General features: G+C 37.4%; 1 protein-coding gene across 3 annotated transcripts in view; it reads left to right on the top strand.

Annotated features, from left to right (window-relative positions):
* Positions 1 to 16,712, top strand: part of RAB3GAP2 (RAB3 GTPase activating non-catalytic protein subunit 2) — a 49,110-nt gene that overhangs the window by 13,840 nt on the left and 18,558 nt on the right. For 2 of the 3 annotated variants that reach the window (XM_055725741.1, XM_055725742.1), the window contains exons 4-19: positions 604 to 685; positions 2,740 to 2,787; positions 2,918 to 2,993; positions 3,141 to 3,242; positions 4,332 to 4,431; positions 6,962 to 7,060; positions 7,885 to 8,033; positions 9,019 to 9,098; positions 9,212 to 9,301; positions 10,109 to 10,248; positions 11,937 to 12,153; positions 12,497 to 12,640; positions 12,897 to 12,979; positions 13,529 to 13,593; positions 14,013 to 14,103; positions 16,284 to 16,411. In XM_055725741.1, coding sequence (XP_055581716.1) covers positions 604 to 685; positions 2,740 to 2,787; positions 2,918 to 2,993; positions 3,141 to 3,242; positions 4,332 to 4,431; positions 6,962 to 7,060; positions 7,885 to 8,033; positions 9,019 to 9,098; positions 9,212 to 9,301; positions 10,109 to 10,248; positions 11,937 to 12,153; positions 12,497 to 12,640; positions 12,897 to 12,979; positions 13,529 to 13,593; positions 14,013 to 14,103; positions 16,284 to 16,411 — 1,694 coding nt within the window. The remainder of the gene's footprint in view (positions 1 to 603; positions 686 to 2,739; positions 2,788 to 2,917; positions 2,994 to 3,140; positions 3,243 to 4,331; positions 4,432 to 6,961; positions 7,061 to 7,884; positions 8,034 to 9,018; positions 9,099 to 9,211; positions 9,302 to 10,108; positions 10,249 to 11,936; positions 12,154 to 12,496; positions 12,641 to 12,896; positions 12,980 to 13,528; positions 13,594 to 14,012; positions 14,104 to 16,283; positions 16,412 to 16,712) is intronic. The other variant, XM_055725743.1, reaches the window with a different exon arrangement.

The raw sequence follows: 16,712 nt of genomic DNA, 5'->3' as shown, positions 1-16,712 counted from the left end.
TGTCCCTGTGTCTCAGGTTTTGGGTGTTAGACAAATGGCACACAACAGTTGTCCATTGGCACCTGGGAGATGATTCAAATGTCAGCTGTAACAGCACCCTGTGAATAATAAAGTGTAGTGTTTTCTAACCTTGATTATGATGCGATGATTAAAAATTGTCAGATTTAATGTAGGGTTCCCATGTCCTTCTTGGTGGTTAAAATTAACATTTTCCATTTGTTCAAGCTCATCTTCAGTAATCTTCACAGAAGAAGTTTGCTCTTGCTTAGTACTTTTCTCTTAAGGCTTCCTGTTTCATGAATTGAACCTTTTAAAATTTGCTGAAGTAGATATTATCGTATAAACCTTTTTTACTTAAAACTAGGCATTTCAGAATTTTAGTAGCATGTTGTTCCATGTGAATTTAAAAGAAAACATAAGAGTTCTTCAGAAAAGTCACTAAAATGTCTTGTTATTTTTATGGTTTTCAAGGTTTATAATTGGTACTTAATCTAAGAGTGATAGGATGTATTGTACAGAAAAGAAGGATTAGGAACAGAACTACATTTGTGAGATGCAAAACATTATAGTTTTATAGATGGTGTCTTTTATTCTTAATGGCAGCTAAATGGAAGCACAGTGACAAGGGAAAAGAGGAAATGCAATACGCTGTTGGCTGGAGCGGCTCTCTGAATGTTGAAGAAGGGTAGGTGTTGAAATGCAGCTGTGATTAAAATCTCATATTCATGTTTAATAATTAGTAGCATATGCTTTTTTACTTGTACTTTTTCTTTCATCCAAGTGCATTCATGGTTGTGTGTACTTTAATGTTGAAAACAGAAATGGAGTAACCTGTGTGATCAGAAACATTGCAAAAGTCACTCCTCATGCGTAGTGTGGTATCTCAGGGCAAGTTCATACAAAATTACAGAGGTTCTCTCTGCAAATTGGTGTATTTGCATGTAATTTAGACATCTTAAGAGATCTGGATTATCATGCTTTTTATACGTTCCTGTTCTAGAAGGGAAAAAAATAATTACTGTTTTTGATAAATCTACTTTTATAGTAGAGATTAAAGTTTGTTAGGGGATGTTGCAACTGGAAATGTGTGAATTTGTTTTAGGAATACTTCTTTTCATTTTCAAAACCTCAAGCAAATATAAAGTCAGCTTTCTGGTCAAGGAATGATTTTGGGCTCTAGTCATTTCGGGACTTGGAAAATTTGCTTTGGTCATACATTTGGTATTTATACAATATTTCTGCTTGATCTGCCTTCAAATAACCAGACAGATGCTTTCTTGGGTCTCCCATATGGATGAGGATTTTGCATTTTATTATTAAGTTTGCAGCCTTGAGTTGCTGTTTGCCTTTGAACATGCTTCCTATTGGCTTCAACCTTCTGTTATGCTGCAGGAGGTGTTGACTTAGTCTGCTTCACTCCAGTCTGTAAAAATCATAATCCTTTTTAATAAAACTGCTGCTGCCACACATTTAACTGTTATGTACATCTCTTTAAGGTTTGTTTTACACCTTCCTCCATACCACCACTGAAAATACTTTGTCATCTTTTATTAAAAAAAGGAAAATCTGTTTTGGGGTGCATGTTTCTTACTACTATTACAGCCCTAGGAGACACTACCATATGGAACAGGTAGCTTTCTTTAGATGGGCGTGGCTATATTCACTGCATCTTGATTTAAGGTTTGCAAGTGTTACTGGTAGATGAGGGTTCTATTTCTGTGTGAGTATGGCAGTTACTGTCAGATTGTCGAAAGACTTGACTACGTTCTAGCCCCCCACTCCGGCAACGTTGCCTTCAACTGATAATGTTTTGGGGTGGTTAAGCTTTGCTATTGGAAGGTGAGATTTCACTTTCATTTTTTCATTTCAACTTAACATTGCTTTGAAGTTGTAACTGAATTGCAACTCATGTCAAACTTGCTTTTTCTTTCTGTTACTGTCTAGCCTAATTAATCACTCCTTGGGGAACAGAGGTGACCTGAAATGCAAATAATCAACAGTACTGTGGGCATTTATGCTTTTAAGTGCTCTTTGGGATGTCATTTTGAATTTATATGCTCTTTTATAAAAACTTTGTACTGCTGCTGTTGCCCCAGACAGTGTACAATTTTCTATCATGGTAACAGATAAATAACTTTTGATTTGAGATGTAGAGGCCTGCTCATCTGCTTGCCTTCTGCGTGGTTTCCTGCCATGCAATGAGCATGTTGAGTTATTGCATTAACTGGAAAGACCATGTTAGCCTTTCAAATGCTCTTCAAATTATAAAGCAGTGAAATGTGATGGGTATAAAGCCTACCTAATTGCATAATGTATTAAAAAATATTCTGATAAGTATAGTTCAGTTGTGTTGTTTTTTTTTTTTTAAAAAAGTGGCCGTTCTTGTTATATCATTTTTGATCAGAAAAAAATTATTTACCTTTAGGTATATGAGATTTAACTTGAATCTTTACTGAAGAGTGATGGCAGAATAATCAGTCTGTGAATCATGAAAGACGGCATTAGCAAGGTGCAATGAGCACTCATGCAATCTATTTGGGCACTCTTGAACTTGTAATTGAATGTCTTTAAAATGAAAGGGGTTTTTTTTGCTTTTTGTATGAATTTGTTATATTGTGTGCTGCATTAATATATTCTTAAAATATTAAAAATGTTGACTTGGCAAGATCTGTTGTGTAGGGCAAAATTTCACAACTGGAGAAAAAAATATGCTTACTAGTTTTATCTTTCTGTTTCTAGTGAGTGTGTGAGTAGTGTATTGTGTATCCCATTGGCAAGTCAGAAGAGGTAAGGATTGATACTCTCATATATATATATATATATATGTGCATCATCAGTCTCACTACGTTACACTTTTATAAGTCTACAGCTTAGAGCAGGATTTGTTTTTAACTTCTAGTGTATCTTTGTGAAACAGGAGTTCCACAGGCCGTCCTGACTGGACCTGCATTGTGGTTGGCTTCACCTCTGGCTATGTTCGTTTTTACACCGAGGTACGTTTCTCAGCGTGGCAGGCCCGCAAGCAAACTGTTGTAATAGACATCTATTTCTAGAAACCTTTTATTTCAGCAGATGATGTTTTTTGCCTTATCTAAGAAGAGGGGTAGTAATATTCATGTTTATTATTCCTTCTCTTCTAGAGTGGAGTACTGCTTCTTGCACAGCTTTTAAATGAAGATCCTGTCCTACAGCTTAAGTGCAGAACCTATGAAATTCCCAGGCATCCTGGTGTCACTGAACAGGTTTTGTCAGATTATTTCAAAAGCAAAGTGGCAGTGTTAGAGGAGTCTTCTCCGTGAATCCGCTTGTGTCCTTTACTAGGTTTTGATGGGATGGACAATGCCTTAGAACAAGAGACTGGATTTCTTGTTCTAGAAGTATTCATGCCTGTGTAGTCTGAGGATTCAGAATTTCTTTTTATTTTTTGGAATATTTTGTTAGCTCTATGGATACATTATTTTTCTGTTTTTCTCTGTGATAACATTGCAAGGGAAGGCGCTATTCATTTCCTGTTTATTCATTTATGTGCACAAAATATGATAACGTATTGATGAAAGGAGGAAATGTAACTTGACAAGTGCCAAGAGCTCTGTGTACTCATTCATGAGAACTTATCTTAATTATTTCACAGAGAAGATAGCTGAAAATTTAAACAATCTTTATAGGAAATAGTGCTAGGAACCTGCATGTTGTTATGAGTATCATGCAGAGAAGGCTCTTGCAGATCTCAAGCTATTTAGTAGAAAAGCCATCTTTCTTTGTTCTTAGCTGAGTTGGCATGCTTTATGCAGAAAACTAACCAAGTTACAGAAATTTCCAAGTTTGCTTCATATAAGTGCTTATGTGATTTAGTAAGACATTTTCAAATCAGTTTTGAAATACAAAATCATTAAAGAATTTTAGTCTTGAATTTATATGACCAGATTATCACATTTATGTCCCCAAGTGGTAAATCAGGTACTAATCCAGTTTTGGAATTTGGCTCATAAAACCTTGATACTTGCATTCTAGATAAACCTGTTTTTCTGTGGCCTTCACAAGCTGCTTTAACTTTTGGGTTTTTTCCATAAGCCGTAAAATAATAACAGTAATTGGAAGAAGATAAAAATATGGAATTGTGTGCCTCAGTAGCTTACCCATGTGTTGGATGGTTTAGTATGGGATTTCTGTAGTTTTGCCTTAGTCTGTTGCCTGTGGCTTGTTAGATATTAACTCTCTGGGTGTAATCCTCATCTTTGTGTAGTTAATAGTATAAAAAGCCAGAAAAGAAGCTGTTACAACAGCAATTTATTTATTTATTTTTGTATCCCTTCTCTAATTTTCTTCCATAGAATGAAGAACTAAGTATCTTGTACCCAGCAGCAATTGTGACAATTGATGGCTTCAGCCTCTTTCAGTCCCTTCGTGCATGTCGCAATCAGGTAGCCAGAGGTATGTTTAAGAGGAAATGTTTATTTCTGATTCTGTTAATAGTACTTTACATTACATTAAATTTACTTATGTTTGTTAAGTATCAAATGAAGGTGGAATTTGTATCTTCCTTGCTTGTCCATCAACATATAGACATCTACTGCATATGAGGAAATTTCTGCCTCGTTGCTGGAGCACAAGTTGTCCAAGTAGCATTGACTGTCCTTGTACATTCTCACTCTAATACTGTATACTGGTTTTGACTGGGATAGGGTTAATTTTTTTCATAGTAGCTGGTGTGGTGCTATGTTTTGGATTTGTGATGAAAACACCGTTCACAACACACAGATGTTTTAGGTATTGCTGAACAGTGCTTCCGCAGCATCAGGGCTTTTTCCATTTCTCACGCTGCCCCACCAGCAGGCAGGCTGGGCATTTGCCTGAAATTGGGAGGGGACATAGCTGGGACAGCTGACCCCAGCTGGCCAAGGGGCTATCCCATACCATATAGAGTCATGCCCGGCATTAAAAGCTGGGAGGAGAGAAGGAGGAAGGGGGGAATGTTGAGAGTTACGGCTTTTTACTTCCCAAGAAACTGTAACGTGATGAAGCCCTACTTTCCTGGAAACAGCTAAACACCTGCCTGCTGATGGGAAGTAGTGAATGAACTCATTATTTTGCTTTGCTTGCATGCAGAACTTTTGTTTAACTGTTAAGCTGTCTTTATCTCAATCCGCAGGTTTTCTTGCTTTTACTCTTCCAGTTCTCTTCCTCTTCTCTTCCTCATCTCACTAGAAGGGAGTGAGTGAGCAGATCTGTGGTGCTTAGCTGCCCACTGGGGTTAACCCACATGCTGCTGTGGTGCTTCTTAGCATGTCAGACTGCTGATTTCACTGTCGGTGAAATGCTTTCCTTCCCAGTGAGGGCCTTCTGGGAAGTGATAATGCTCTGATGATATGTCGGTGAGGGTCACTGCTCTTTGTGTTAATGTCTATTGATAGGTGGTTTGATTGTGCAGCCCTTGATCCTGTTCCTTTACTATAGTGCCTGTTCATACTCTAATTTGGAAACAGGGTCAGTTTCCTGGGGTGAAAGGAGAACCACGTAACAGTACTGTGTGGTAAATTGCACGAGTATGGTGCTGTTACAGTTCTGCCAGGTAAGATGTTAAATAGGTGCTGCTGAATTGTTCTCCCCAGTTTCCTGATGGTTGTTCTCATTGAACTTCAGAGTTGTCAGACTCCAAGCCCCACAGCAGACAATCATGAGGCTGCACATAGGTGGGAAGCACAGTGGATCTGCCAGAATGACAGCATTAGGAACTGTTGGGACAGCAGCACCCTTAAACTGAGGCTTGACTCTTACGTAGAAGGGGTGAGTGGTAAAGAACTAAGAAACGCTGCTGCCCCATCGTATGGGGATGGCCCATAGGAATGGATTGGTCACTCTTTCTTCCAGTTTGGGATTAAGTGACACAAAATGAAGCTAGGTGATAGTAAATTCAAAATAAAAAATAGATGTGTGTTTGTGTAGTGTGAGGCTGAGTTGTGGAATTCTTTGCCTGAGGTTGATATGGATGCTAAAAACTTGCTGGGGCCAGAGGGAAACCGATAGATTAGTGGAGAAGAAAGCTGTGGAGGTTTACTGAGTGCTTAGAGCTTACCTGTGGTGGGGAAGGTCTCTTCAGAAGCAGGTTTAGAGAAAGCATCAGGTATGTGTCCTTGTTCTAATATTCTTCCCTAGACATCTGGTTTTAGCTCTGCTCAGATCCTGGTCTGCCATGCTAAATGGTTCCCTGGGTCTATCCAACAGTGCCTGTTCTCTTAATCAAAAGGTAGCATTTCTGTGGAATATAAGAGAAGGCAAAACTCTTGTGAATCAGAACTTTAAAACTGGTATTCTGTGAATCATGCAACAAGTACAAAAGGAAACAGATACTGTAACAAGAAATATCCATCTGCTTTCACAACCAGAACATGCTCTACTCTACTCATTCAATGAGATCACCACTTGCAGAGAAGTGCTTACGCCTAGTTGTAATACCTGCAGCCAGAGTGCTATATCTTCTTTCATTCTTGATAGTTTGTTTGTTGTAATAGATACTTTTGAGAAGTTTCAATCTTTGCTTTATCTTTACCACTGTTGTTACCTCATGTTGCTGCATATCTAGTGAGTGTGCTGGCTTTGCAAGTTTTTGGCAGAGGAGTTTCCATTTAAATATGCCCAGACCACAGAAATAAATTTTAAAATTGTACAGAATATTAAACCATAAATGACTAGTAAAACAAAGCTCTCGGCAAGTACAAAATACAGTTGTGATGGAGTAAGTATCATGTGCAATTTTATTCAGTGAGTTTTTAAAAAATGTTCTAATTTCATTAAGGTAAGTATTTCAAAAGGCCATTTTTAGCTCAGCAGGTGTTTAAATGTATGTTAATTTAAAACAATGTTATTTTGTGTCTTCAGATTGCATCAGTTTTTTGCCCTTTTATGTTGTTCCTTTGTCTTTGACTCAGTAGAAATTTTTTTGTGTTTTATCAACTTTTGTCAGCTGCAGCATCTGGCAATGAGAATGTTCAGCCTCCACCATTAGCTTATAAGAAATGGGGTTTGCAAGATGTGGATATCATTGTTGACCATGCTAGTATTGGTAAGCATTTCTGTTTAATTTCAGATATTTGGCTTAAATTAAACCGAATATTTTCGTGCTGTGAAATTCAGAGTGAGAGCACTTAGTGGTACTGGTTGGATAGAAATAAATAGTGGGAGAAGGCTGTTGTAGTGAATGATCTCATTAACCATCATCAAAAATATATTTTACTTTCTCTTCTAGTCTGGTTGGGCCTCCCCTTTCCACTTGAGGGGGACAAAGGATGTTACAGCTGTAGCTGTCCTGTCCTCTCTTGTTTGGTAAGAAACAGCTGAGAGAGACTAGATCAGATGCAGTTACTCCCATTTCTTTCAGGTTAAAGAACTGTTTGGCAGGCAGGGTAAGACTGGTAAGGATCTGTCCTGAGTCTAGCACATAAAGAAACTAAAATGTGAGATTGCTCCTTTCCAAAAAAGGCAAACTGACTTTTAGGCTCTCAGACTTTTACTCCTTAGGAATTTGCAGAAGCCCAGGTTCTTGTCAAACAGGCAGTTCTGAGGGATAGTAAGCTTCATTTGTCTCCCACCCTTTTCATAAAAGCAGGTAAGAGGGCAGAATGGGGCTAACAAGGCAGGTGAAGTGAATTGGGTAAAAGTGTTTTTGCTGTTAAACTCTGCTGATTTTTTTTTTTTTCTTCTAAACAAACCAACTACGCTTTACAATTAACCTATGTATTTCCAGTTACTCTCTACTGTGTTCTTTGGAATTTCTGTGGTTAAAGCTGCTCTGGTCAGCCAAGAAGGCAGGAATGTATTTAGGCTTCTAGAGCAATTGCATGCCTTTGTTCTGAAAGTATAAGACATTCACTTTAATATTTTTGTTAGGCATCATGACACTGTCTCCTTTCGATCAAATGAAGACTGCCTCCAATATAGGTGGATATTATGCAGCTATAAAAAACAGCCCACCTGCTATGTCTCAGTATGTTACTGTTGGATCCAATCCTTTCACTGGTTTCTTTTTTGCCCTGGAGGTATGTACTACAAAGCTGACTTGCTGAAACTTTGAATAATTACTCCTTTTCTTTTCTGCGTGGGTATTTCTGAAGTATTCTTATGTTCATTTTATGCTGACATTTCCCCTTCTTGATCTTCTGAAACTGAAACGATTTGCAGTGGATGTGATAGTAATGTCTACCACAGGTTCCTGCTAATGAGAGATTTTTATTTTCTATCTTAAAATGAATGTGATAGTCAAGTAATTTTTTATGATTTGTTAATTTATTGCCAATTAAGTAACTGAAGTTTTTTTGAAAAATTATGTTGAGATTGTGTAAACATGCACCTTAGGGATTTTTGGAGGCCTTTTGGTCTTTGATCCTGTATACACATGGCCTGTGTATATTTGGGCATTTCACATAGTGACACTAATACTTGTACAAGAAAACTGTGACTTAAGCTGAACAATATCTGTAGGACACTTACGTTGTCTTCTGTTGTACTGGAGGAGAAGGATGGCAATGTAGCTGTGTGTCTTGTACATTCAGACTCTATGTGTGTGCTGTCCTTATCAGGGTTGAAAGCGATTGAAAATGCTAGAATCAGAATTTTGATTTTGTACTTGCTTTTCCAATATGTTTATGAAAAAACTGCTTACGTTGATATTTGCAAGGATGCCAAAGCCATACACCCGGTAACTCTCCATGATAAATCATACACAGGGTTTTTTTAACTTCTGTTGCAGACAAACATACTGAGCTACCAGTGACTTGCAGGAGGATTTTGAAATGGTAAAGAGATGTCAGAATGGCTTTTCTGGGGGCAATGAATTAAAATTTTGCAGTCTTAAAGCTATGCTTTCTGAGCTGAAAGTCCGTAGGAGGCCTGACAAACTATTCTGCAATTGAGTTCAGTGTAAGAACTATTTCTTGGCTTTCTAAACACTTTGTTCCTTCATTTCAGGGTGGCTCACAGCTGACTAGTTTTTGACTTTCTAAACACTTTGTTCCTTTCTTTCAGGGTAGCTCACAGCCACTGTTGTCTCATGTTGCCTTAGCAGTTGCAAGTAAACTGACTTCAGCATTATTTAATGCTGCCAGGTAATAAAATAAAAAATGGCATTAAATTATTTCTGTTGTAGTACCTACATGAATAGTTTAAGAATTTTTAGAACCGTTAGTATGATTCTCCTAATGTGATTTTCTATTGCAAGTGGCTGGCTTGGTTGGAAGAGTAAACATGAAGAAGAACCTGCCCAAAAACAGAAGCCAAAGGTTGAACCTGCAACCCCATTGGCAGTGAGGTGAGTTTTACATGCTGTCTCAATTGCTTTAGATGTCTTGTGTTTTTAATTACTAGAATTATTTTGAAAGGCACATAATTGATGAACGTGTTTTTCTTGACTTCAAGCAGTGATGATAGTTTGCAGGTTTTTAAGCTTTGTTTCATTTCAGTTTCTCATTCTGGACATATAATTACCCATCTCCTTCACTTCCAGTGTGCTGGGTTCATTGTGACTGTGAAAGAACAGCATGCACAGTTTAATGACAGCATAAGTATGTAAATGTCAGTCCTGAAATTTATCACTGAAGTGCTTCAAAGAAGCTGTGTAAGGTGCTTGCAACTTACGATAGCCTAAAGCCCCTCACAAAAATTAGGAGGTATCCTGTTTGCCTGTTGATTGCGGAGAGAGGATAATGGGGGCAACAGGTTGTAGCCTAATGTTATCAAGAAAGCTGGTAAAATACTAAATTAATTCCTGATTGTTTTTCCTGATTTTTTTTTTTTTTAAGTATTCTCAAGACTATTCAGCAATAAGGCAGGGCTTATAAAGTAGCCCGCTGCTCTGAGATCCCTGCCAGACAACGCATGACAAGACAGTCGCTTATCCTAGTTTCTGAACTTTGGTTTTCAGTAGTTTAACAGATCTATGAGATCTCTCAGACAGCACAAGAACTTTTTTCATGATTTGCTCTTAATGTTACCTGTACCTTTATGTTAACTTAAAAAAAGAAATCTTAGTCCTTATAAGATACTCTGTTTACTGTTTCTGAGGAAAAGTGGGTATCTAGTGTTTTTACTTGATTTTTTAATATTTTTTTTTTTTTAGGTTTGGACTCCCAGATTCCCGTCGCCATGGAGAAAGAATATGTCTTTCTCCATGTAACACTTTGGCAGCAGTAACAGATGGTTTTGGAAGGGTTATTTTACTGGATGTGACAAGAGGACTTGCAGTTCGCATGTGGAAAGGTGTGTTATGTACAACAAATAATATTCTTCCAACACTGTGGTGTCTTATGTTCAGACTTAGAATTCCAAGTGATTTTCCATTATTAAGACTTTGGTACATTGTGTTATTACAAACTAAAGGCAGATGTAACATAAAGTCCTTAAGGGTATTGTTGTAGTGATCCCTGAAATACTGATATGGTCTATAGTAAACATTTGATCTGTTTGGTTTAGATTTTGGTGTAGACTTTTAAATTTTTTCCCCACAGACTGTATCCCAATGGAAAGCTTTTGACCTGATTTTTTTGGAAGAGCTTTAGTGGTCTTCTCCAAGATTCTTTCTCTTGATAAGCTCTAGTATCTTCTTCAGTTCTGCTGAGAAAATAAACAGAAGTTTGAGAAATCTGTAAGAGGATACACAACTTGTTAGAGTCTTGTTTCATCATGGTGACTGCGCAGGGAGTGCTCAGTCTCTTCTAAACTGAGGGATTTTTATAAAATAATGCAGATGTTAAGCTCTCAAACTGTAATTATACCTAATGTTACAACACTTTATTTTCTCTATAGAATTAAAATTTTGCAGCTTTTTGGGAGATCAAAGTTTTAAGAACAGGTAGAAAATCTCTAGCTTCTCTTGTCTCCCCCCCCCCCCCCCCCCCCCCAAGATTAATTATGAATACAGCAGCTACTTCAGCAGCTTGCTAACAGTGTAATAGCTAAAGTAATCATTTCCCCTGTGCATTCCCCTTCTCTCACATTTTGAAGCTTATTAGCTTTAATAGGTGCTTGCTCATGTTCTTGGACATGGTTTTTTTTGCTCATTACTGAGAGCTTCATATTATCTAGGAATTACTTTTAAGAGTCCCAAGCTTTATTTGATAGTCAGACACATTTACAATTTGCCAGCCTTTCCCCAGTGAGGCTGTTGAGACGTGAAATAACTTCTTTTCCTTTTTTTTTTTTTTTTTTTTTTTTTTTAGCAAAACTTTCTACTGAATTAAATGTTTTGGACTGTACCTTTTCTCATTGAATTGTGAATACTTTTCAACCTTCTCAGTGTAATATATCTTGTTATAAACTTGTTTTATACGTTAGTATTTCACTTGTGGTTTGGAGTCTTCATTTGTACTTGCTAAACCATTATGTAGTTTAGTCATGTCAGTAGAGCATCTCTGCCTTTTTTGTTTAGGAAGATTTTATCAGGGAAAGTATTTTCCTGACTGAGAGAGAAAAAAGATGAGTATGTTTATTGGGTTACTAAAAATTGCATTTTAATGATGGTAAGATATGAATGAAAATGTACATATCCTATTTAATAAGTTATACAAATTTCCTTCCTTAAATCCCTTTTTTGTTGATTTGAAACATGGGACATCTGGACACTTCACTTAAGAGATCTTTCTTCTCTGAGAGGCTTTTGCAGTGGTGTAATGTCCAGAGTCCAGACCTGATGAGTTTGGGGTTTTCTGTGGCTTCTTCCAGAAGAACTTGTTCCTTCCCAGGTCTTTGCAGGAGGCTGCATCTGATGGCCCTGCTCAGAGCCCGTGGACCACAGTTCTTGACAGGATTCTGGCTGCTGGCAGAGTAGCACAGTTTGAAACAAAGCTTAGGACTGTTTGCTGCTGGAATAGTACTTAAGTGGGTGGTGGTGTTTACTAATTGTGTATTAATTTCTGTACACTAAGGAACTTCTGCCTTCTTTTATGAAGGGTACCGTGATGCAGAAGTTGGTTGGATACAGACTGTAGAGGACCTTCATGAAAGGGAAACTGAGAAGATGGATTTTTCTCCTTTTGGAAATGCACAGGGTCCAAGCAGAGTAGCTCAGTTCCTTGTGATTTATGCTGCAAGGAGAGGCATTCTGGAAGTGTGGAGCACGCAGCAAGGGCCTCGGGTTGGAGCCTTCAATGTGGGGAAATGTTGTCGGTAAGAAACAGCTAGCAGGTAGGCATGTTGCCTGTGCTGCTGCCATAAAGTGATATGTGGATATGCCAGTGGTAAAACTGGAAAGTGCTGGCAGGTGCTTTTTGCATTGCCCACAGTGTTTCTACTGAATGCAGCTTGTTGTTTTATACAAGGGGACTTTGTCATGTTTCATCACTCTACCGTCTTTTTTGATAAATGCATTTAGCAGTTGTTAAACTTCAGCTCTATAAAATTTCAGCTCTATAAAATTTGTCAACTTTTTATTCAATGTGTAGAAAGGGGAAGGTTGCTAATTTTTTCTTCACTCTAAAGGCCACAGGGTTTTTTTGTTCGTTTGTTTCAGGTTGTTGTATCCTGGTTATAAAATAATGGGTCTAAACAATGTGACCAGTCAGGGGTGGCAGCCCCAGACTTATCAGATATGCCTCGTTGATCCAGTCTCTGGAAGTGTAAAAACTATCCATGTACCTTTCCATCTAGCACTGAGGTAAGGACTTTATGTGCTCTGTATGACCAAATGAATTTTGTTAGGTTTTTTGGAAACAATGTTTTATGTAGAGAAAGCAATTCTGGTGTTCCTTCTGACTAGTACTCTAGTAATAGTCTTATTGTTTTGTATGCATTGACTTGATTTTTATTAATGTGATGTTACTTAAAAGTAACATACATGATTAAAGGGTTTTTTTTCAGAATCCTTCACTTTAGTTCTTTTCACTCATACAATTAAAATTATTTCCCTTCAGTGATAAGAAGAGTGAGCGAGCAAAGGATATGCATCTAGTGAAGAAGTTAAATGCTTTACTCAAAGCTAAAACCTCAGATCCAGGTAGGTTCTCTTGTATAATTTCTTAAGACGGTACGTTGTCAAGTGGTTCTTGTGTTATCTGACCTGTAAGGATGCAAACCCAGGTCTGATTGTGCTACGTTCCGACAGCTGTATGTGCTATGAATTACGATCTTTAGCTTGTTTTTTTTTTAATAAACTACCAGATTAAATTTAATCTTGTGCAGGGATCCAGTATAAGCCTTGTCTGCCCTGTAAATCTTAACTAAACTATACTTTGAGTGCTTGCATGAAACACAGTGTGGTTGTGGTCAGTTATGCTGTGTAATGGAGTTCAGCATTTGACTTTATAGGTACCCTTCTTTCTGTCAGTAATACACATATCTTACAAAAGATGGATTTGGTTTAAGAGGTGGCACTTAGCTGTTATTTTGTTTCATTTTCCCCAAGCTTGTTTTATCAACTTCTCTAATAGTGTCTTCATCTCTATAGATGCACGTGGGTTCAAGCTACACTGTGGTGTGGGTTGACTGACTTTTCAGAACGAGTTTGAGAAATATGAATTGAAGTTGTGACTGTATTTCTTTGCAGATCTGATTGAAGCTGAAGCAAAGGAATTAATACTTGATATCAAATACCCTGCTACAAAGAAACAGGTGAATACGTAGAAGCTAGTATACTTCAATATTAGGGAAAAAATTGCATGATCAGATTAAGAGTGCTAAATCTTTTTAAGTCTTTCAAAGTACGTTACTTTTTCCTAGAATTACTTGGAGGAAATAATTGAGCTATTTTGTTCTGATGTGGGTTTTGTGGGTTTAATTTTTTTCTTTACCATTTATTAATTGGAATTAATTTTGACTTGTGACTTCCCCAAGGCATCTTCTGTGCTAAAAGTCAAAGTAATAACAAGAGAGCAGACCTTTCTGTAGGATCAAAGTATGCCACAAGTATATGTGAAGACAAAATATAGATGAAAAATCATTGTCGAAGTTGCGCTATTGTTGGCTTACCTTATATATTTCTACAGTGAAATTAAGTAAATGTTTAATTCTGTTGAATGTCTGCTTAACAGGCTCTGGAAAGTATACTGACAAGTGAACGTGTGCCGCTTTCATCTCTCACAAACATCACTCAGACATTAATGGATAATTTAAAAAAACAGGGTAGGTGGATATTTATTTTGTAAATATGGAGAGGCGTTTGCACCTTGTCTGCAGTGCTGTAAGACTATTGTAGAACTATTCTTTCCCATAAGACTAGACTTGGTCTGCTTAGTTTTGCTGCTACATACTATAGGATGTTGCTTCTACATTATTTATTTCTAAAATGCAGACTGCAAATAGCTTGCTAGTAAGTATGCTTTGCTATGCTTGCTATGTGCTTAGTAACTTGTGATTATATTTTAAAAAACAAACCCAAACCCCCAACAACCGGGCTTGGTACTTCAATTTAGTAAAAGTTTCCTTCAGAAAGAAGCTTTCACAGACTTCTGTCTGTAGATGTTTTAGTTTGTTCTCTCTCCAAGGAAGGCAGTAAGTATATGGTACTTTGGATCTGTGAATTTTAATGTACTGGAAGCACAAAATCCTTATTACTGAGGATGTGAGCTCTGGCCAGATGCCTGGTATCTTTTCTTGGGAAGCTTTGCTGAAGCTATATTTCATATGTTAGTAGAGATTTCGGAGCCAGTGTCAGGAAATGTCATTTACCATTCAAAATCTTGTTGCTGAAAGTCTGCAAGATTGTTTCTTTGAAATTAGACACTTTGATCTTTTTAAAATTGGGAGAGCCGCCTTTGTGCTTGAGGTGACCACATTTGGGAGACCCAGCTGGGGACTGAGGAACGGAGAAGAAGGTGCCTCCCACTTCCTTTGCATGTGTTGGGACTTCTCAGCAGCGCAGCTGCTTTTTCTTTGTTTTGGTTATCACTGGATTTAATTCAGCTTGTTAGATGAGGCTTCAGCCATAGGAGTCAAGAAATCCCTACCACTGTTGTGTGGAAGTCCTCAATAAGCCATTTGTTAATTAGAAAGGCTGCGTCCCTTGTCGTGCCTCAGTGAGAATGTGACAACATATTTTTGTAGTTTCAGAGCCTTGAGAGGATCTCTTTCTTTCACTTGTATCAGTGGTGGGGTTTCTGTTACCATTTTCTTGAAGTAGATAGAGGAGGTTGAGAGCTTCACACGTGAGTTCTCTACCTAATTTTGGTCTGACATTCTAAATCACTAGCATTGTCCATTTATATTGGAACTCCTAAAAAACTGAAGAAAAATGGAAACGTGGCCTTTTACGCTGAAGAGAGATTGACAGAACTGTATACCTACTGGGGTCTGTTCGTGTATTTTTAATCTTTAATCTCTTATTGTCATACATAACATTCTCTCCTCACAGTCATAAGAAAGAGAAACTTGGCTGATGTTCTGGCCTTCTAATTTCAGAACAGTAGCGGCGCATCCTTCCACTTGTGCTTAGTAGGTAAAAGATAACGTGAAGGAGATGCTGGGCTCTGAATGCTGTAGTTGCAAAGAAAAGGTCAAGTGACTGTGTGGCAAGCTCTGTGCATTTCTTTTCTGTTTTTAGGATTTTTAATAGCAACGTGTCAAAAGTATTTAAGGGTTTGTAGGGAGAAAATCATGTTTAGAAGCTGTTTCAGCTGAAGACGATATATTCAGAGATATCTTTTGTATAGAAAGGGCCTCTCAGGATCTCTAAAATACTTTCTTTTAAAATAAATAAGTTGGCATAGAGATTCTGTCAACGTTATGTTGATGTTAGTTTCTTATATTCTGATTGTTTTAATTGTTACTGAAATTTGAATGTCAATAGATACATGAAATTTCCGACTGAGATTGTAGAAATACAAAAGGCAGTGTCTTGCAGAGGTGAAACTGAATTCATTTCAGTAGATATTAAGCTCTCTTCTGATGCGAGGAATATGCTTAAAATACTGTAAGAATGAATAAAATATTGTAGTCTGGTATTCTTGATAAAAGAAAATATGTTTGAGACTTAATGTATTTCAGTTTTTGGCAATTTCTGGTTTGGCCTTAAACCAGGAAATTAGAATAGATTTGTCTTTTGTTCAGTTCCACATTGTCAACCTTCTTCAGTTAAAAAATGAGCCTGATATCTTTCTCTAATACTTCTCGGAAAAAATAATTCTTGTTTTATACTGCTGTGAATTAAATATAGTAATTGCAGGCAGCAGCGCATCAAAAAATTACATTGAGAGACGTAAGTCTCTGCAGTTGTAATAAAGGAGAAGTTTAATGCAGCTGTGAAGTATGTTTCACTATTCCGGGCTGTATATTCAAATTCAAATGAGGTTTTATTTTTTTCTCAGAGCTTGAGTGTGTGGATGAAGGACTACTGCAGTTCTGCGCAAACAAGTTAAAGCTGTTACATCTTTATGAACTAGTTAGCAAACTAAATTCCCAAAGCATACAGAAAGACACTCCACCCTCGGATAATGTGAGTAACTTCAAAATGCAATTGTCTTATAGAATCGAGTAATGATTTGGGCATAAAAATATGTTTTCAAGGCCTTGGATAAAATAAGGAGGTAAGCAAGTTACATGTTTTTTGTGGCTTGGAACTTTTAGTGAAGTCATTGTTTTATAATGTGTTTTTTTTTCCCCCGCTGTGTAATTCATCTACCTAATACTCTTTAGCAGTCACAGAGTTGAGACAGTTCAGTCCTTTATCCAAAGCATATTCTTACCTTTGTTTAGTTTTGGAGGGGTGTTTTGGGACCAGTAGAAATAACAAATTC

Source organism: Falco cherrug, chromosome 13, assembly GCF_023634085.1.
Source record: "Falco cherrug isolate bFalChe1 chromosome 13, bFalChe1.pri, whole genome shotgun sequence".
Classification (NCBI taxonomy): domain Eukaryota; kingdom Metazoa; phylum Chordata; class Aves; order Falconiformes; family Falconidae; genus Falco; species Falco cherrug.
This window is presented reverse-complemented; position numbering and strand designations above follow the sequence as displayed.